The sequence below is a fragment of the Rhopilema esculentum genome, chromosome 16, assembly GCF_057945365.1.
Source record: "Rhopilema esculentum isolate cy_ngs chromosome 16, ASM5794536v1, whole genome shotgun sequence".
Lineage (NCBI taxonomy): Eukaryota > Metazoa > Cnidaria > Scyphozoa > Rhizostomeae > Rhizostomatidae > Rhopilema > Rhopilema esculentum.
This window is the reverse complement of record NC_142830.1, coordinates 679,522-698,867: the sequence shown is the minus strand read 5'-3', so window position 1 is coordinate 698,867 and position 19,346 is coordinate 679,522. Positions and strand designations below refer to the sequence as shown.

Sequence of the window (19,346 nt, the reverse complement as noted above, 5' to 3'; positions counted from 1 at the left end):
TCATCAACAAGATTTTGTATGATAAATTTATTAGTAGGAATAAGACATTATAGACAATGAATACAAAACGAAATAGCATATTGCATTTATGAAGAAACGAAAAATTATTTACATTTCAACTACAATCAACTCTAGTAAATTGTGGTAACTATTAGTAACAGTTAAAACCTCTTTAGGTAAACTACAACAGGTAACAGGTTGAACAGTGTAAAGCGTTGAACAATGTAAAGTGTTGAATAGTAACCGAAGATATGAGAGTTTGTAACGCGTTTGAATAGACACAAACATCAAAGCCTTTATACCTAAAAATCTGACCTGAAGAATTACATTTTCGAGACCAATGCTAAAGCAAGTTATGTTTATCATTTCATGCTAGTAAAGTTACAACGAGATCATTGCCCAGTCTACTTGACTTTATACTAAGACTCAATAAATCTTGAGATCTTATAGTCAAAATTTCTCGTTGTACATATAGTATTATATGTTATATGTATTATATGAACATATTTTTCATTCTTGTTTAAAAAGAATTGATATTTAATTTCTTTTATCCTTTTCACTTATGAAATGAATAATTCCCAGTTATGTAGAAAAAGGAGTTACTCAGGGAAACAATGTTTCATTCCTTTTTTTAGTGTCCAAAGAACACAGAAGAATAAGTTTACCATAACTGTCAAAAGCCTCAATGTAGAGCTCTACAGTGCTGTATTTCAACCCTTTAGACGAGACGCCTTCATAACATGACCTAGCAAAAGATATGCAGGCTTTGAGCATAGATTATATTAAAACATTAAAACAGTTTCTACTGGGCATAGAGGCATCGCTTTTAGGTTTTTTTTTCTCGACTTTCGGCTAATAAGCTTCAAAATGAAGCCAGACGTTGTATTTATCAGTGCCAAACGCCATAGCACTGTTCCATCCGTGTGGAAGGATTCTTTAAACCCTTCCATTATTAAAGGATAAAACGATAGACTACTGAGTAAGCATCGTAGAAATTAGTAATGTTGTTTTGACTTTCTAACGCATAGTTCGATGTTTTCTGTGCGTGATATGAATTGAACGTAATGCAAATTGTTATTAGTGCTGTTCTGCTTCTAAATAATGGGTAGGGAAGGAATTTTGCAATTTTACTGAAGTTTATTGGGGAGTACTACCAATATTTTTGGCGAGGCTCGTAAGTTTCAATGGTTGTGCAAGAAACCCCTCAGTGTGTAGACATATTGGAGGGGCGTCATTGTTAGAAAACTAATGTATCAAAGGGGATTCTTTATAAGAAATGAAAGATATTTTACAATTTAAGAGGAGCTTTGACCATCAAAAGTTTTTTATGAGGATTCTAGACACTATAAATAGTGGCCATATGAAAAAAAGAATTGGAGTGCAAAACATTTGGACATTTTCGAAGCCTTTGGGGTTCTTGGTCTACATTATGCTATGTTTCCGATATTTCGTGCCATCTACAAGGGTATTTGTACTTAGTTTTGCTTGAAAATAGTTAAAATCTTATTGAAAAGTGAAGGAGAATTTGCCCTGAAAGTCCCCCGCTAGAAAACGCTTAGAGCAAACATGCTGTTTCTAACTTGATCCCATCATCCAGCAAGATGTAAAGCGTCACAACAAGCAATTCGCTTGAGCCTTTGTTTCGAGACAGAGACCTCAGGAATACATTGGTGGCGCTGTCCAATACCTCTTATGTCAAATCAAGAAAAACTATTTTGACAAAGGCAACGTTTTTTTATCATAATTATTGTAAAATGAGCGTATTTCCTCATTATGTCCTGTTCATCATTTATTATTTATATAATTTGTTGTTTGCGGTAAATCTGTTTAATTTACAATGTCGAATTGTACCATGTGTTGGTTGATGCAAATTAGAATTTTAATATATTCAGAAATTTTGATTGTTCATTCTGATGAAATTTCTGAGACCCGAAACAAGCAACGCCATCACTATCATTTCCTTGACCTTCGTGATATCTCGACAGCGTTTAGATATTTATGAGATTTTGTAACGATACCATTAGAAGCTGACATGTTTGGAATAAGGGTAGTGATCTTCCTCTGTTTTTTCTGCCAGTATGTCAAACCATACATCGTTGATCCGGGTTTTGTAGTTTCATTCTCTTTTCAAGAAATCTGATGAAAGTTTTGTAGATATAGCATTTGCTTATCTCCTTCTTGTAGTCACGGTCGTTCCAGGTGTAGATAAGTGGATTTATCAATGATGTTGCACATCTCATAGCAAAAATTGCTTCAAGGCTTTCTGCTGTTAGCTTCATCGAAATGGTGTTAAAGAAGTAATCCAATATTCTGATGGTCATCAAAGGAACCCAACAGAACATAAAAGTGATGAAAGCAATCGTGAATTTGATAACAACAGCTAATTGGGTTCGGTTTGTTCTTTGCTGCGGCGTGTTGCATGCTTCATCCGCGAAAAAGTTTCTCACTTCAAAAAGCATCAAAATCAGTGCAATCAATACAAAGCAAGACGGAAGGAAGAAAAAAAATGTCGTTATTGATACGACATAAATTCTTTCCGCTGTCAGTTGATATTCCTTTGTATGTTCCCGTGGATCAAGCAGCAAATCGTAGCTCCACGAAAAGGGCAAAGCGGCAATTAGAAATATGCTTACCCACAACAGAACAATTTGGCAGCCAGTTGGGGATCTTGTGCGCTGACGTTTGCGTTCAAACGGCTTGCAAACCAAAAAGTATCGGTCATAAATAACTAGACATAAACTGGATACGGTATAAATTGTACCAAAATCACTCAGTACATTAGAAATGAAGTAAAGAATGTGAATATTTGGGGACTCATTCAATGTAGCAGAGGCCACTGTCATTGGAATGGTGACAAGGCCAGTTAGTAAGTCACTGACAGCCAGGTTCGCCAGAAGTCTGTTTGTAATGCCAACTTGCAGTGCGTGTGTCTTCAGGAATAAGTATAAGACTGTGATGTTAGCAATGATTATCAAAATAGCTAAAACAAGCAGAAGAAGATGGTAAGATGACCCAAATGTTTTATTCATTCTGAAAATGTCAATGGATGTATTAGTGAAGTTATCCATGTCATCGACAAGACGTTTTGAACGAGAAACCCTGTGTTGCCTCCTATCAGTTAGTCAAAATGTTGATTCTGTCAATCCTTTTCGTGATCTTCTCAAAAACACAGCGCTTTTTGTGCAAAAGACAATTCAGCTAACAGCTTTACTTCCAGCCTGAAAGAAAATACATTCAGATAAGCGTTCAGCTGTGTAAAAAGGAACATATGAAAGTTAAAAGTCGGAGAGGTTCATCTACAATCAACCGACTTCTGGTCGAAGGAAGCAAGCAAGCGATGAATCAACGTCGCAGCTAACTGGTTGCTGTTAATGCTATGCTAAGTCGATGCCAACGCTATTCTGGGTCGCTATCAATGTCATACCAGGCCACTATTAGCACCGTACCGTATTGCTGCCAGCAAAATGTTGAAAACAGACATTTAACCTGCAGTTTTCACTTATCGTTGTTATTAGAGAAGCTTGTGACTTAAAACTGTGAAACAAAACTAGCAGCTGATCGTGACGCACAACAATCAGTCCAATTTCAGCGAGCGTTAGAACTTTCTTAGCAAACAATAGAGCAGCAACGTTCTACTTTCATTATGCTTCCTCGACTGCACTACTAATTACTAAAGTCATTAGCTTACCTACATCATCAGTAATTTGCTCAACTGTTGAGTGCATGTTCCCAACACAAATAGGGTTTATATTTCACCGACGACTTTCAACAATTTTCGGCGCAGCTGGAAACCATGTTTATGCCCTAATCAATGGGTGCTGGGTACGCTTTCATAGAATAAGAAGCCGTTCTAGCATGTTTATACATGGCAATGTTCACGCTTGTTTGTGTACCAACAATCTTTGGAATGATATCTTTATTTTTCGAACGAACATCAAAATTGATACTTTCAAGCAACCTTTCAATTGGGTTATCAACGCAGCAAAAAAATACTCGTTTTGATACCGCTGAAAGTTCTTGGTAGAAATTCTAGATTATATAGCTTTTTAATAAATATCAAACTTGAAAACCATCCCTGAGAGTACTACGACAAATTATCAAACATTTAGAAGAGAATATCTTGCCATTATTTAAATTCATTTTCTTTTTACAATCCTAATTTGTTCAAAAACAGAATGACTGTCTTAAGACTTCTGTTTATCGGTCTGTTGTATAGTGCGCAGTGTCGTATGGATAGATGCATGATGATCGCTTTTAGAGCGAAACTTGAAGACGCATCTTCGAACCATTCTGTCCACACACCAAATCTCAATCATTCTCTTTTGATAACTGATGCACAGACAAACGCTTTCAACACTTTGCATCTGACGGTTTTTGAGGCATTATCATGCTAGGTGTAACTATCATTTCCAATTTTCTAAGCAGCTTGACTCTTGAAATACACGTTTTTCTTGCATTGCACTTTTTAATGTTTAGAAATAGGAATCAACAGTTATGAATGATTGAAAAAGCTTCTTGTGATAAAGCAATTTCGGTAAAGCAAGAGCAAAGATATTCATTCCGTTGACTTCAATGAAAACGTAAATGATCAAAAAACATTCACTCACCTTAATTCACTTCTTCCTAGTTCGTTCCAATTTTCAGCGTTGATCTTGAAAAGACAGCTGAAATGCAAACTTTTCAGGCAAAATGACAAACTGTGAAAATAAGACTCTGCTATATGCGGTGTACTACTTAAATTCAACGTTTTTGAGCTCAAAGTTAGCAATGGCTTGTTTGTAGACAGTCATTAACAGCTATCTATGAAACCGAAGTAAGATTCCCAGTCTTAATAACTGGCTACTCGCGGACCTGCTAGAAGATCCATAGGGGAATCCTCACCTGCTGACGACTGCAACTACAGCCAATCAAAACACATGTCAGCGACCCACTGTTCTCAAAATTTTAATCTAAAAGTACAAATTTCAGTGCAAGGTATGTATTGAACTAGAATTTGAGGAACCTAAACGCAAAATTGCTACAACCTTCGTTTTTAGTAGACATGATATTGATCCTGTGATTCCGTTGGGCATATCACTCCACGAAAATCTCGCACGCCTTTAGCAAAAAGCCTTTTACTTTCGAAAAAAAAACCATTAAAATCCCGAAAAATCCTATTGTTCTTAAAAATCTCGTACGCTGCTTGGAAAGAGTGATACACCCCACGAGTGATTCGCTGAAAGGGAATAACTAGTAACTGCTGTACATAGCAGTGAATTCAATCTTCAGAATTCAGAACTAAAGAATAATTTCTGTTAAGATTAAAAGCAAAGGGAAATCATCCACCCCAGACTAAAACGTCTAAATCAGAATGGGCCTGTCACATAGGGGATAGAGTTAGAGAAGGGGATTAAACTTTATAAGTCTTATGAAATGATGCCAACAATAACATTATATCTTTAAAGACAAAATTGAGAATTTGCTAATGAGAACATCCGAACCAATATTCGTAAACTTTCCAATTATTTCAGCACTTTAACACAAATGGATCTCGCCTTTAGTGGGATAATCTAAACATTTGACGCCCCGTTCTCATAAAAAATGATGAACATGTGATGGAGGCAAATATGCGCTTCCAGGCGTACAAAAATTGGGTAATGGAAAGGTGCTAATAATGACTTTGATGATGGTTTTACAGCGGATACTACATGTATGTTGCAAAACAACTGAAAACTTGTTTATCGCAGAACGAGATTTGTCAAAAATTTCGCAGTGAACGCGCCAACATATAACGAGTTTCCAAGGTGATTCCCGCTATTTTTGAGCAGAGTAAATGCACAGTGCTCGAAACTTTTGCTCGAACCATACTCGAACTCGTAGTGGCACTGGCTCTAAAGTTCTCTATTTCTCCATGCCAAGCAGTCATCCAAGGGGTTTGCTAGGGCCAAATAAAGCTCTGGGCCCGTTTTTTTAATTAATGTGAATCATGTCTCAGCTACATGTTTAAAATTATATCAAAATCTCACTTATAGTGTAGAGACGCCACCCCCGGTTTTGCGGTCACTAGGGTCGAGTCCCTTTATGTCTAGGACGGCGATCTTCAATCAATAATACCAAGTTTCAAACCTACTCGAGGCATTATAATTGGCGACGAGGATTTGCAAAGACCCGAAATAAACGAAAAGAGGTTTTTGGCGATTATGTTTTTCAAGCGATTGATCTACGAGCGAACTGCATTTAAATATTCTGATTTTTGAAGACACAGCTAATTTTGGATGTAATTCAGTAGGATTTTATTGGTGTATTTCAGTGAGCTGTTACCTGTTCATTTGCCCTATCCTTGTAAATAGTTAGCAAACTATGGACTCTCTTTGGAGCAGAGTCGTTATTAATAAAGCCTATCATTTATACGTATCAATTCATTTATGCTGGTTATGTTTTTTGCAAAGTAGTAGTGTTTTTTTGCGTTAACCTCAAAGTGCAGGTTATGACATCACTCTCTAACCAAGCTGCTTAAAATTCCATTTCAATACAATCAAGATTATTTTTTGAAGAAGAAAAGACCAACTACCTTTGCAAAAGACCAACTGCCTTTGCAAAAGACCAACTACCTTTGCAAAAGACCAACTACCTTTGCAAAAGACCAACTACCTTTGCAAAAGACCAGCTATCTTTGCAAAGGACCGGCTACCTTTGCAAAAGACCAACTACCTTTGCAAAAGACCAGCTATCTTTGCAAAGGACCGGCTACCTTTGCAAAAGACCAACTACCTTTGCAAAAGACCAACTACCTTTGCAAAAGACCAGCTACCTTTGTAAAAGACGAGCTACCTTTGCAAAAGACCAACTACCTTTGCAAAAGACCAGCTACCTTTGTAAAAGACGAGCTACCTTTGCAAAAGACCAACTACATTTGCAAAAGACCAACTACCTTTGCAAAAGACCAGCTATCTTTGCAAAAAAGCAGCTACCTTTGCAAAAGACCAACTACCTTTGCAAAAGACCAACTACCTTTGCAAAAGACCAGCTACCTTTATAAAAGACGAGCTACCTTTGCAAAAGACCAACTACCTTTGCAAAAGACCAACTACCTTTGCAAAAGACGAGCTACCTTTGCAAAAGACCAACTACCTTTGCAAAAGACCAACTACCTTTGCAAAAGACCAACTACCTTTGTAAAAGACGAGCTACCTTTGCAAAAGACCAACTATCTTTGCAAAAGACCAACTACCTTTGCAAAAGACCAGCTACTTTTGCAAAAGACCAGCTACCTTTGCAAAAGACCAACTACCTTTGCAAAAGACCAGCTACCTTTGCAAAAGACCAACTACCTTTGCAAAAGACCAACTACCTTTGTAAAAGACGAGCTACCTTTGCAAAAGACCAACTACCTTTGCAAAAGACCAACTACCTTTGCAAAAGACCAACTACCTTTGCAAAAGACCAGCTACTTTTGCAAAAGACCAGCTACCTTTGCAAAAGACCAGCTACCTTTGCAAAAGACCAACTACCTTTGCAAAAGACCAGCTATCTTTGCAAAAGACCAGCTACCTTTGCAAAAGACCAGCTATCTTTGCAAAAGTCTAACTACCTTTGCAAAAGACCAGCTATCTTTGCAAAAAAGCAGCTACAAGCGCTTGTTTTATACTGAGAATAAGGCCTTCTTCCAAGGTTCCTTAAATTTCACAGTCCAGGTTTAGTTAGAAACATAGACTAAACACACACTTTAAAGAATATGAATTTCTACATATCTATGGTAAACGGCGTTACATTTAAGTTCTAGAAATAATATAAGCAAATTCCTATATATCAAAATATTACACTCTAATTAAACATTAAAGAACTTTGGAAACCTAAATTTTAAATAATCGATCATTGAAAAATCTGCAATCTGACTGTATAATAGTATGGATCAGCTCCGAGATTAATGTACCCATCTCTGTGCTGCTTCTTCCCGGCTGCAATTGAAAGCAAGGAACTTTATCCATATGTTAACTGACAAAACATCTATGGAGTCTAGATATTTCACTAAAAATTGCAATATATTCGACTTCAAAAGAACTCAATCAATCACATATACGTACGTCTCTCCAAGAGTACAACATCAAAGTAAAAACACGTACATTGAGAGTTGACAAAAAGCTTGACATATTTTCGCTGTAACCAACCTAATACTCGTAATTTTCTCTCTAAACAATAAAACGTTTTTTTCTAGAAGCAGTGAAGGCTGACAATAGCTATTAGTTTAATTTTTTGTTCTGGTAGTCGGCTCATTTAAAAAATCGCAGCAGCGAATCAATATCACGGAAATATCAAGTTAGGGTCTGAATGCAATTGACAAAATAGATGGGATTCTTACTATAATTGAATTGTACGAGATTCGGCAAAAATTCTCTCCCTAAAAAGAGAATTGAAGATCAATAGAAGATTAGCTGAATAAAAAACATTTTTGACGATTTTTAGATGTTTTAACAAGTTGTATGGAAAGTCTTACATCTAACATTAAAGAAAACAAAGAGCAACAAAAACCAATACTGTATGAAATGTGGAACTTGACACAAGGCACAAACAGGCCAAGGTATATTTAGCCAGGAAACAGATATTCCCGGAACGCGTTTCAATGCAATAAATATTGAAATATGCAACTGATGTGGTACAGCAGACTTTGACTAAGGTACTAAAAATAATTAGATCGCTGCCAGTTATAAAAATGTGATAGGTGAAATGACATCCAGTTTTTATTAGCGGTCAGATTTTAACAAAAAAGCTTTGATATTGAAGTTAAAATATAACAGAAAAGAGATCAAGATAGGAAGGAAACAAAAACATCAATAGAACAGGAATAGATTCTTCTCTATTTCTTGCCAAAAGAAGATAGCACCTCTCCCATGAGCCAAAAACAGACTTAAAACAGTTTTTGAAATTTGGAGCTTAAATGCTTATGAGAAAGGATAGAACTTTTTTGATACACATAACTTTGTGAAAAATAGCAATTGGCCTTGCGCATTCAGGGTCGTATTGAATTCTCGACCATGACATTACCATGACATTCAACAACGGATTTTACTTTTCAGTTTCAAGTAATATTGGCTTTATTGAGATATCCACCAGCCAAGGAAAAACCTGATAAAAATTAGTCTAACAAAGCAAACAAAGAATTTTTGAATCTCTTGCTCTTGCTCTTGGAGAAGAGCTCAGTCCATCAATGGCAAGGACTATATATCATTAAGGGACGGATCCAGCTTTGCGAAAATTTGTCAACTGTTTCTCAAGAAAGAAAAAATTAAATCTCATTATTAACTACTAAATTGTGAAAAACATAGTTTTTTTTCAAACACTACCACAAACTTTCTTTCTGCTTCTGGCAGACGGTTTATCACGTTGGGTTTTTAGTTTTTTCCAACCTACCTAAACAATATCCCTCTGTTTAATCTTTGATTAAGTTTGCAAGGTTTAAATAAGCCTTGGTGGCAAAATTTAAGCAGTTTAGTAGTATGACGTCATAACAATCTTCTGTTAGATGATTGAATTTTGAAAAAACTGTCTAAAAGAACACAATGGATTACCTCTAACTGTGCAAATTTGGATAAATATGCTCAAAATTGGCTGCGATAAAATGATTGAGCTGACAAAAGATCTTCAGGATTCCGGTTGATTTGACTTGATCCATAGAGATAAACGGTACCGCAACCAGTGCTATTCTGTTCAAACTCTTCATTAAAGTAAATTTATACAACCGTAGAAACAGCCATTTTAGAAAGTATAGCCCACGGAATCTTGTCACGGCTTGTTGAAAAAATGTCACTTACTGAAATTAATTGATAGAATCTTTCTTTGATTAATAAGACTAAGATTTATCAGGTTTTTAATCTTGGTTGGCTGATACCCGAATAAAGCTAATGCTACTTGAAGCTGAAAAGTAAAATCCTTAAAGCCTATTGATAACTGAATCTTAATCCGTAGAGATTCTTTACAAATTCTTCACAAGTTGATAAAACCAATTGAATATTGGAAACTGAAATTATCAACGATCAAATCGTAGGTCCTGTCCTGGTGGATTCATCAAAGGCCTTTGATCATATACCGCACGACTTACTGATAGCGAAGTTATCCGCTTACAGATTTGATCCTTAGTTTGATCCTTAGTTTTGAAGAAATCCTTAGTTTCTATATATTTATATTTAGACCCCGTTTACACGGAATCGATCCAGGCCGGGATCGATCCCAATCTGGTAGGGTTCGGCCTTCCGTTTACACGGGAACGCTTGGGATCGATCCACAATCCGTGCTAATTTGGGTTCGCTTCGGAAAGCGTTCCAGTTTGGGATCGATCCAGTTTGGGATCGATCCCGTCTCGTGTAAAGCTCGAAAAGGTGGGATCGATCCCAAATTAGCACGGATAGGAAACGAGGCTAATAAATTATCCAATTGGAGGTGCTTTGAACATGGTGCTTCGAGCTTTTTTCTATCAGATTTTGCGCGCCTATTCGTTTCTCGCCCACCAGAAGAGAAAAACAAAACAATATTGTATTGTATTGTATTGTATTGTATTGTATTGTATTGTATTGTATTGTATTGTATTGTATTGTATTGCAGATTATTTAATGTTATTTTTTACAATAGTGAATATACATTAATTAAGACTAACATGAAGCAATTTCAAGGATTGCATAAGACAGTTCATTTACTGCAAAATGAGCATGCGCACTTGTTTTCAAGGAACCAAGTTTTGATCAAGTTCTTAAATTGTCTAGTACTTTGTGCTGTCTTTATTGATTCCGGGAGAGAATTTAAGATTTTAGGCCCTTGAAAACTTAATGATCTGATACCATTATTGGTAATTCTGGCTTTTTGGATGTCAAAAGGGTTTTTGAATCTCCGGATACTTTTGGATCCGATCCCTGAAATGGCAATGCTTTTACACGGGATCCGATCCAGAACCATTTGCGTTTACATGTGAACGGGTCCAGATGAAAACAGGTTACGCACATGCGCTTTCCGAAAATTGGCGTGCAAATGACATTTTCAGAACTTCGTGCGTGATCAAAACAAAGTTCAACCTGAACATGGAGGGAGGTAACGCTAAAAAGGGTAAATTTTCGTGGACTGAAGAAGAAACTGTGCTACTTTTACAAGTATCGTTGGACTACCAAACTGCAAAGCTTGCAGGTGGACAGGATTGGGAAAATATGAGGACCAAGTATGATGAAATATCGTCAAAGTTTCGTAATAATTCTTCAACACAGCAGTCTATCAACTTGATGTTCAGTTTTCTGGCGCCAAAAAGCCACGGACTACATACTCAAACTACCTTTCGACAAATAGTGTAGACAGTTCCGATCTGGACCAGATCCACTTTTACACGGGATCCGGTCCAGATCGGATCCATATGGGATTAGCTCTGAAAGCGATCCTAAAAGTGTTCGGATAGCGGATCCAAAAGTATACGGATCCACCAGTTCCCGTGTAAACGCATGGCCTATCCGTACTCTTTTAAAAATCAAAGCGCGTGAAGGTGAAAACATTAAGCAATTGAGGTCTGTTTATGATCAAATAAACATTCACATCCGAGGCCTAGAGGCATTAGGCGTTACTGCGGATCAGTATGGTAGTTGTTGGTTCCAAACGTTATGTCCAGGCTACCCAATCAAATATATCTTCCATTAGTTCGACACACGTCACAAGATGTTTGGGTGAATTGCTGGATCTCTTGCGTAAAGAAGTAGAGGCAAGAGAATTAAATGGTGAAGTCTGCATCAAAGAAAAACCAAGGACAGCAAAGTATACGCCAACAAATGCCAACAGCTTCAACATCATCTTTGAAAGAGAAAGAGCGTGTCTCTAGATCAAATTAAAATGCCTCTTTCGGGAAACAACAGTTCAAAGGATACCATAGGATCAAGAATTACAAGGAGAATTTCGAGCGCGGTATTTAGAGCTCGTATCACAACAAAATTCGTTATCATCAGTGTCTTTCCCAAGGTATTATTTTCGACAGTGGCCAACGTTCAATTACATGGTTTTTCTGATGCCAGTGAACTGGCAATTGCATCGGCTATTTTCATTCGAGTTGAATATCAGGATGGTGAAATAGAATCTAGATTTATATCGTCTAAGACTCATGTTGCTCCAATTAAACAACCTAGTATTCCGCGATTAGAACTAATGGGAGCAACGTTGCTCGCCAAACATATGAACTCATTTGTTTCTGTCATTAACATCCCTTTTTATAGGGCAAAGATCGAGATCCATTACTGGGTAGATTCATTAACCACGCTATGTTGAATCAGAAATGTGAAACCCTGGGAACAGTTTGTCCAAAACAGCGTAGATAATATTCTGAAGCTTACGGAAAGAAACCAGTGGAAATTCTGTCCGGGTAATTTGAATCCTGCTGATATCCCTTCTAGGGGTATCCGGGGGAGCAGTTTACCAGGGAATCAGGTCTGGTGGTATGGACCTAATTTTTTACCTGAGCCCTTTTCAGCTTGGCCTAATTCAATAACAACTGTGGGTCAAGATAATGAAAAATTCCCCCAATAAATTGTCAAGAACCCCCTAGATGTAACTTTTGCACTTACTTTAGGAGTTAGTCACGAAATGAAGCTTGCAGATCTCATTCATATCAATAGATTTAGCTCAATAGACAGAGTTTTAAGGGTTTTTAGTTGGGCTCCAAGATTTATCGAGAACTGCAAAAAAGGAAACAATGATCATCAATATGAAAGCGAGGCTACAGAAATATTGGAGTCAGAGAAAGTACTAACTTGTGTGCTACAAGCAGGAAATTTTGCAAGGGAAATTTCTTATTTATCCAACATTAGCAAAAATAAGGACAGAAAGCCACCTTTACTTGTCTCACAGTTCAATCTATTCATTGACAAAGAGGGTCTTCTCAGAACTAGAACACGCATTAATAATGCCTCAGTGTCTATTGAAAGCCGAGAACCTATACTATTGCCATCCAAGTCGTTATTCTCAGAACTAATAATAAAAAAATATCACGATCTTGTCTTTCACAACGGGTTTCGTGATACCCTTAACGCAATTAGTCAAAAATGTTGGATTCTAAGAGGCCGTGAAACAGGTAAGAAACTTGTACAAAGATGTGTAACATGTAAGGAAATTGTAGAGTTATTCTTTAAGACCGTTCCAGCTCACACATTTCCAAAAATTCGCGTAGACAATGGACCTCCATTCATAAATACAGGGGTAGACTTTGCTGGACCATTGCATGTTACCAATCCTAAGACGAAGGAGACATCTAAAACTTACATATGTCTTTTTACATGTATGTCGACCCGCGCCATACATTTAGAACTGGTTAAAGATTTAGCTGTCTCTTCCTTTCTATGTGCATTTAGACGTTTTGCAAGTCGTAGAGGATTGCCGAGGAATATTTTTTCCGATAATGCAAAGACTTTCAAATCTGCAGCAAAGGAGGTAAAAACTATTAAATCATTTTTTCTATCGAAACAGGGAACTTCGTGGTATTTTAACATCCCACTGGCAGCTTGGTAAGGAGGTGCATCAGAACGTATGGTGGGATCGATAAAGCGTTGTTTGAAGAAGGTTGTTGGTAGGTCTACTTTACATTTTGAAGAATTGTTAGCACTTGTTGTCGAGGTAGAAAGTGTTATTAATTACATACATTTTCGATGATTTAGAAGGTGTTTTTTACCCATAATAATAATGAAAACATTTTTATTTTATATTCTTCTACTTACAACAGTAACCTCACTTTACAGGTAGTTACTATCGGCTAGCCTGGTAACAAGTTTACTAATTTTACAAAAGTTATAACATTCAAATAAAATCATATGAGTGCAAAGAATCGTTAGAGGGAGAGCAGTTCAGGGTTTGTCCAAGTCTTATTGCGCATACAGAATATATATAATAGGATGTGCGTATAATTATTGCTGACAGTTTTTTAATTATAAAATTACGGTGTTGGTAGTGAAGTTTTAGTTCGTCACACATATCGATGAAAGAGTCACAGGAGTTACCAAAGATACCGAGACAGCTGATGGAAAGATTAACAAAGTTTACTTTTTTGAACTTAGGGCGTAGTTCCATTAGAAGGGAAAGGTACTTCTCAGCTTTACGCGAAGCGTTATTATCCAGGTTAGTCTCGAACCCAACAGTTAATTCGATGACATACAGACAGTTGGAAGCAGTTTTGATTAGCATGTCGGGACGGAACGAATCGCCAGTAATAAATAAAAATAATAATAATAATAATAATAATGGAAACATTTCATTTTCAATTCAACTTAAACTACAACTACAAATCTCACTATTACAAGGTAATTTGCAATTGGCTAGCCTGGTTTTACAAGAAAAAACTATAACAATCGTAAGGTAAAAGGAAAAACTGAGAAAAATAAAATAAAACAACTAAAGTTAAAAAGGATGTAATTCCGGATTTCATAATAATAATAATAATAATAATGGAAACATTTCATTTTCAATTCAACTTAAACTACAATTACAAATCTCACTATTACAAGGTAATTTGCAATTGGCTAGCCTGGTTTTACAAGAAAAAAACTATAACAATCGTAAGGTAAAAGGAAAAACTGAGAAAAATAAAACAACAATAATGATAATAATAATAATAATAATAATTATGTCAAAAGGATCCAAAAAATGGCAATGCAGTGGATAACTATAGACCCATATCCTGCTTGCCATTAATGTGGAAGCTGTTGACAGGAATCATCTCTGGAAATGTCTACACGTTCTTGGATGAGAATGAGATGTTACCTGAAGAACAAAAAGGCTGTAAAAGAAATAGCAGGGGTACAAAGGATCAGCTTCTGGAGGATAAGACGATTCTTGCTGATTGTAAAAGGAGGCATAAAAACTTAGCCATGGCGTGGGTTGACTATAAGAAAGCCTACGACATGGTTCCCCACAGCTGGATAATAGAATGTCTAAGGCTCTATAGAGTATCAGACAATGTTGTTAACTTTATAGAAAGATCGATGACCAACTGGAAAGTACAACTGACATCGTGTGGGGAAACTCTAGGGCTTGTAAATATTCGCAGAGGAATATTCCAAGGAGACAGCCTATCACCACTTTTGTTCGTCATTTGCATGATACCCCTTACCGAAGTCCTCAGAAAAGTCAAAATGGGATATACATTGGATGGTGTTAAGATCAATCACCTGTTGTTCATGGACGACTTGAAGTTGTTCGCGAAAAACGAGAATGAAATTGACAGTCTAACATCTACTGTCAACCTTATTAGTCAAGATATAGGAATGGAATTTGGGATAAAAAAGTGTGGTGTTGTGACCTTAAGAAGGGGAAAATTAACAGAAAGTGCAGGGATTGAACTTGTCAATGGGGAAAAGATCAAGGAGGTTGGTGAAGAAGGATATAAGTATCTGGGAATAACAGAGTTGGATAGAATAAAAGAAGAGGAGATGAAGAAAATATTTCAAAGAGAATATTTCAGAAGGGTTAGACTTGTCATGCAGTCAAAACTCAATGGAAGGAATAAGATTAAAGCAACAAATACCTGGGCAATCTCCCTGATGCGCTATGGAGCAGGAATAATTAAATGGAGAAAAGACGAGCTAGAAAGTATGGACAGAAGAACCAGGAAATTAATGACAATGAATAAAGAACTTCATCCTAGAAGCGATGTAGAAATGAAGAATTTATGTTAGCAGGAAAAAGGGTGGTAGGGGGCTGATAAGTTGTGAGTATTGTATTGAAAATGAGACAAACAACCTGGCTTGGTATGTGAAGCATGCTAGAGGCGATATTATGTCAAAAGTGAGAGACCTTGGGGCAATGAATACTGAGGAGGCAGTAGCACCGAATGAACATAAGAATGAGACAAAAAGGCGCTTGGAGAAACGATGGAAAGATAAGCCGATGTATGGGCAATTTACTAAGAATACTGACGGAATTTATTGGGAAAAAAGCTGGTCATGGTTAAGGAACGGAGATCTGAAAGGGTGCACTGAAGCATTAGTGTGTAGTGCACAGGAGCAGGCGCTGCGCACTAATTATACCAAGCACTACATTGATAAAACAAGTGATACGCCTTTATGTAGAATGTGCGGTGACAAGGGAGAAACAGTTAGTCATCTGGTGAGCGAATGTGCTAAACTGGCACAGACAGAATATAAAAGACGACACGACAATGTGGCAAGGTATATTCATTGGTTGTTAGCGGAAAAGTGCGGATTTGAAAGAGCCACAAAATGGTATGAACAGAAACCTGAAGGAGTTTTAGAGAATCACAAGTTTATGCTACTGTGGGATTTTATGATTCAATGTGATAGGGTTGTTGAAGCTAGAAGGCCAGACATTGTTGTCGTTGACAAGGAAAAAAAGGATGTGAAGATAATCGATATTGCCATTCCTGGTGATAATAGGGTAAAAGGTAAAGAACAAGAAAAATTGAGAAATATCAACCATTAAAGGAGCAAATCGGAAATCTGTGGAATATGAAGAAGGTGACAGTCATCCCTGTTGTGATTGGGGCATTAGGGTGTATATCATATTGTTTTGAAGAGCACATGGAAAAGATCGGAATTGATGTAAAGTTACAGGTGATACAAAAGACAGCACTGCTAGGAACAGCCAGGATTTTGAGACAGACATTGTCTATGTAAACTTGAGATGACAGAATGGGACCTTTGTCAGCTTGTTGCTGACTGCTCCCTCCTATATTATCCGGACCAATTCTGTGAATCACTTAATTAGCCATAATAATAATAATAATAATAATAATAATAATAATAATAATAATAAAAATAATAATAATAATAATAATAATAATGGAAACTTTTCATTTTCAATTCAATTAAAACTACAATTACAAATTTCACTATTACAAAGGTAATTTGCAATTGGCTAGCCTGGGTTTACAAAGAAAAAGACTATTACAAGCATAATAATAATAATAATAATAATAATAATAATAATAATAATAATAGAAAAGAATACAACACCAGATGCCGATGAAAGCAGAAAATTTTGGTCGAACATATGGGACAACGAAACACAGCACAATAAAAAGGCTAAGTGGTTAGAGGAGTTAAAAAACAACAAACCTAATCTATCACAAAATGACATTGAAATAACAACTAGAATGGTAAATCAGCAAGCCAAGAAGATACCTAACTGGAAAGCTCCTGGCCCTGATGGAGTCCAGGGGTTTTGGATAAAGAAACTTACATCTCTACACGAAAGAATTGCTGCCCAACTCAATGATTTGATAAATGATGAAATAGAAATACCCTCGTGGATGACCACCGGCAGAACTGTGCTATGTCAAAAGGATCCAAAAAATGGCAATGCAGTGGATAACTATAGACCCATATCCTGCTTGCCATTAATGTGGAAGCTGTTGACAGGAATCATCTCTGGAAATGTCTACACGTTCTTGGATGAGAATGAGATGTTACCTGAAGAACAAAAAGGCTGTAAAAGAAATAGCAGGGGTACAAAGGATCAGCTTCTGGTGGATAAGACGATTCTTGCTGATTGTAAAAGGAGGCATAAAAACTTAGCCATGGCGTGGGTTGACTATAAGAAAGCCTACGACATGGTTCCCCACAGCTGGATAATAGAATGTCTAAGGCTCTATAGAGTATCAGACAATGTTGTTAACTTTATAGAAAGATCGATGACCAACTGGAAAGTACAACTGACATCGTGTGGGGAAACTCTAGGGCTTGTAAATATTCGCAGAGGAATATTCCAAGGAGACAGCCTATCACCACTTTTGTTCGTCATTTGCATGATACCCCTTACCGAAGTCCTCAGAAAAGTCAAAATGGGATATACATTGGATGGTGTTAAGATCAATCACCTGTTGTTCATGGACGACTTGAAGTTGTTCGCGAAAAACGAGAATGAAATTGACAGTCTAACATCTACTGTCAACCTTATTAGTCAAGATATAGGAATGGAATTTGGGATAAAAAAGTGTGGTGTTGTGACCTTAAGAAGGGGAAAATTAACAGGAAGTGCAGGGATTGAACTTGTCAATGGGGAAAAGATCAAGGAGGTTGGTGAAGAAGGATATAAGTATCTGGGAATAACAGAGTTGGATAGAATAAAAGAAGAGGAGATGAAGAAAATATTTCAAAGAGAATATTTCAGAAGGGTTAGACTTGTCATGCAGTCAAAACTCAATGGAAGGAATAAGATTAAAGCAACAAATACCTGGGCAATCTCCCTGATGCGCTATGGAGCAGGAATAATTAAATGGAGAAAAGACGAGCTAGAAAGTATGGACAGAAGAACCAGGAAATTAATGACAATGAGTAAAGAACTTCATCCTAGAAGCGATGTAGCAAGAATTTATGTTAGCAGGAAAAAGGGTGGTAGGGGGCTGATAAGTTGTGAGTATTGTATTGAAAATGAGACAAACAACCTAGCTTGGTATGTGAAGCATGCTAGAGGCAATATTATGTCAAAAGTGAGAGACCTTGGGGCAATGAATACTGAGGAGGCAGTAGCACCGAATGAACATAAGAATGAGACAAAAAGGCGCTTGGAGAAACGATGGAAAGATAAGCCGATGTATGGGCAATTTACTAAGAATACTGACGGAATTGATTGGGAAAAAAGCTGGACATGGTTAAGGAACGGAGATCTGAAAGGGTGCACTGAAGCATTAGTGTGTAGTGCACAGGAGCAGGCGCTGCGCACTAATTATACCAAGCACTACATTGATAAAACAAGTGATACGCCTTTATGTAGAATGTGCGGTGACAAGGGAGAAACAGTTAGTCATCTGGTGAGCGAATGTGCTAAACTGGCACAGACAGAATATAAAAGACGACACGACAATGTGGCAAGGTATATTCATTGGTTGTTAGCGGAAAAGTGCGGATTTGAAAGAGCCACAAAATGGTATGAACAGAAACCTGAAGGAGTTTTAGAGAATCACAAGTTTAAGCTACTGTGGGATTTTATGATTCAATGTGATAGGGTTGTTGAAGCTAGAAGGCCAGGCATTGTTGTCGTTGACAAGGAAAAAAAGGATGTGAAGATAATCGATATTGCCATTCCTGGTGATAATAGGGTAAAAGGTAAAGAACAAGAAAAAATTGAGAAATATCAACCATTAAAGGAGCAAATCGGAAATCTGTGGAATATGAAGAAGGTGACAGTCATCCCTGTTGTGATTGGGGCATTAGGGTGCATATCATATTGTTTTGAAGAGCACATGGAAAAGATCGGAATTGATGTAAAGTTACAGGTGATACAAAAGACAGCACTGCTAGGAACAGCCAGGATTTTGAGACAGACATTGTCTATGTAAACTTGAGATGACAGAATGGGACCTTTGTCAGCTTGTTGCTGACTGCTCCCTCCTATATTATCCGGAC

The 19,346-nt window shown here is 37.0% G+C and overlaps 2 protein-coding genes across 3 annotated transcripts in view; both read right to left on the bottom strand.

Annotated features, from left to right (window-relative positions):
• Window positions 1-574: 574 nt before the first annotated feature.
• Window positions 575-6,736, bottom strand: LOC135682228 (neuropeptide Y receptor type 6). The gene is made up of 2 exons (XM_065197020.2): window positions 4,608-6,736; window positions 575-3,218 (listed from the first exon to the last, which is right to left on the bottom strand). The coding sequence occupies exon 2, from the start codon at window positions 3,066-3,068 to the stop codon at window positions 2,082-2,084; it is 987 nt and encodes a 328-aa protein (XP_065053092.2). The 5' UTR covers window positions 3,069-3,218; window positions 4,608-6,736; the 3' UTR covers window positions 575-2,081.
• Window positions 6,737-7,427: 691 nt separating this feature from the next.
• The window catches only part of LOC135682135 (D-ribitol-5-phosphate cytidylyltransferase), a 38,100-nt gene continuing 26,181 nt past the window's right edge, over window positions 7,428-19,346 (bottom strand). The window contains exons 15-16 of one of the 2 annotated variants that reach the window (XM_065196876.2): window positions 8,339-8,377; window positions 7,428-7,937 (exon numbers count right to left, since the gene is read on the bottom strand). In XM_065196876.2, coding sequence (XP_065052948.2) covers window positions 7,833-7,937; window positions 8,339-8,377 — 144 coding nt within the window. In that variant the 3' untranslated portion in view covers window positions 7,428-7,832. The remainder of the gene's footprint in view (window positions 7,938-8,338; window positions 8,378-19,346) is intronic. The other variant, XR_010515667.2, reaches the window with a different exon arrangement.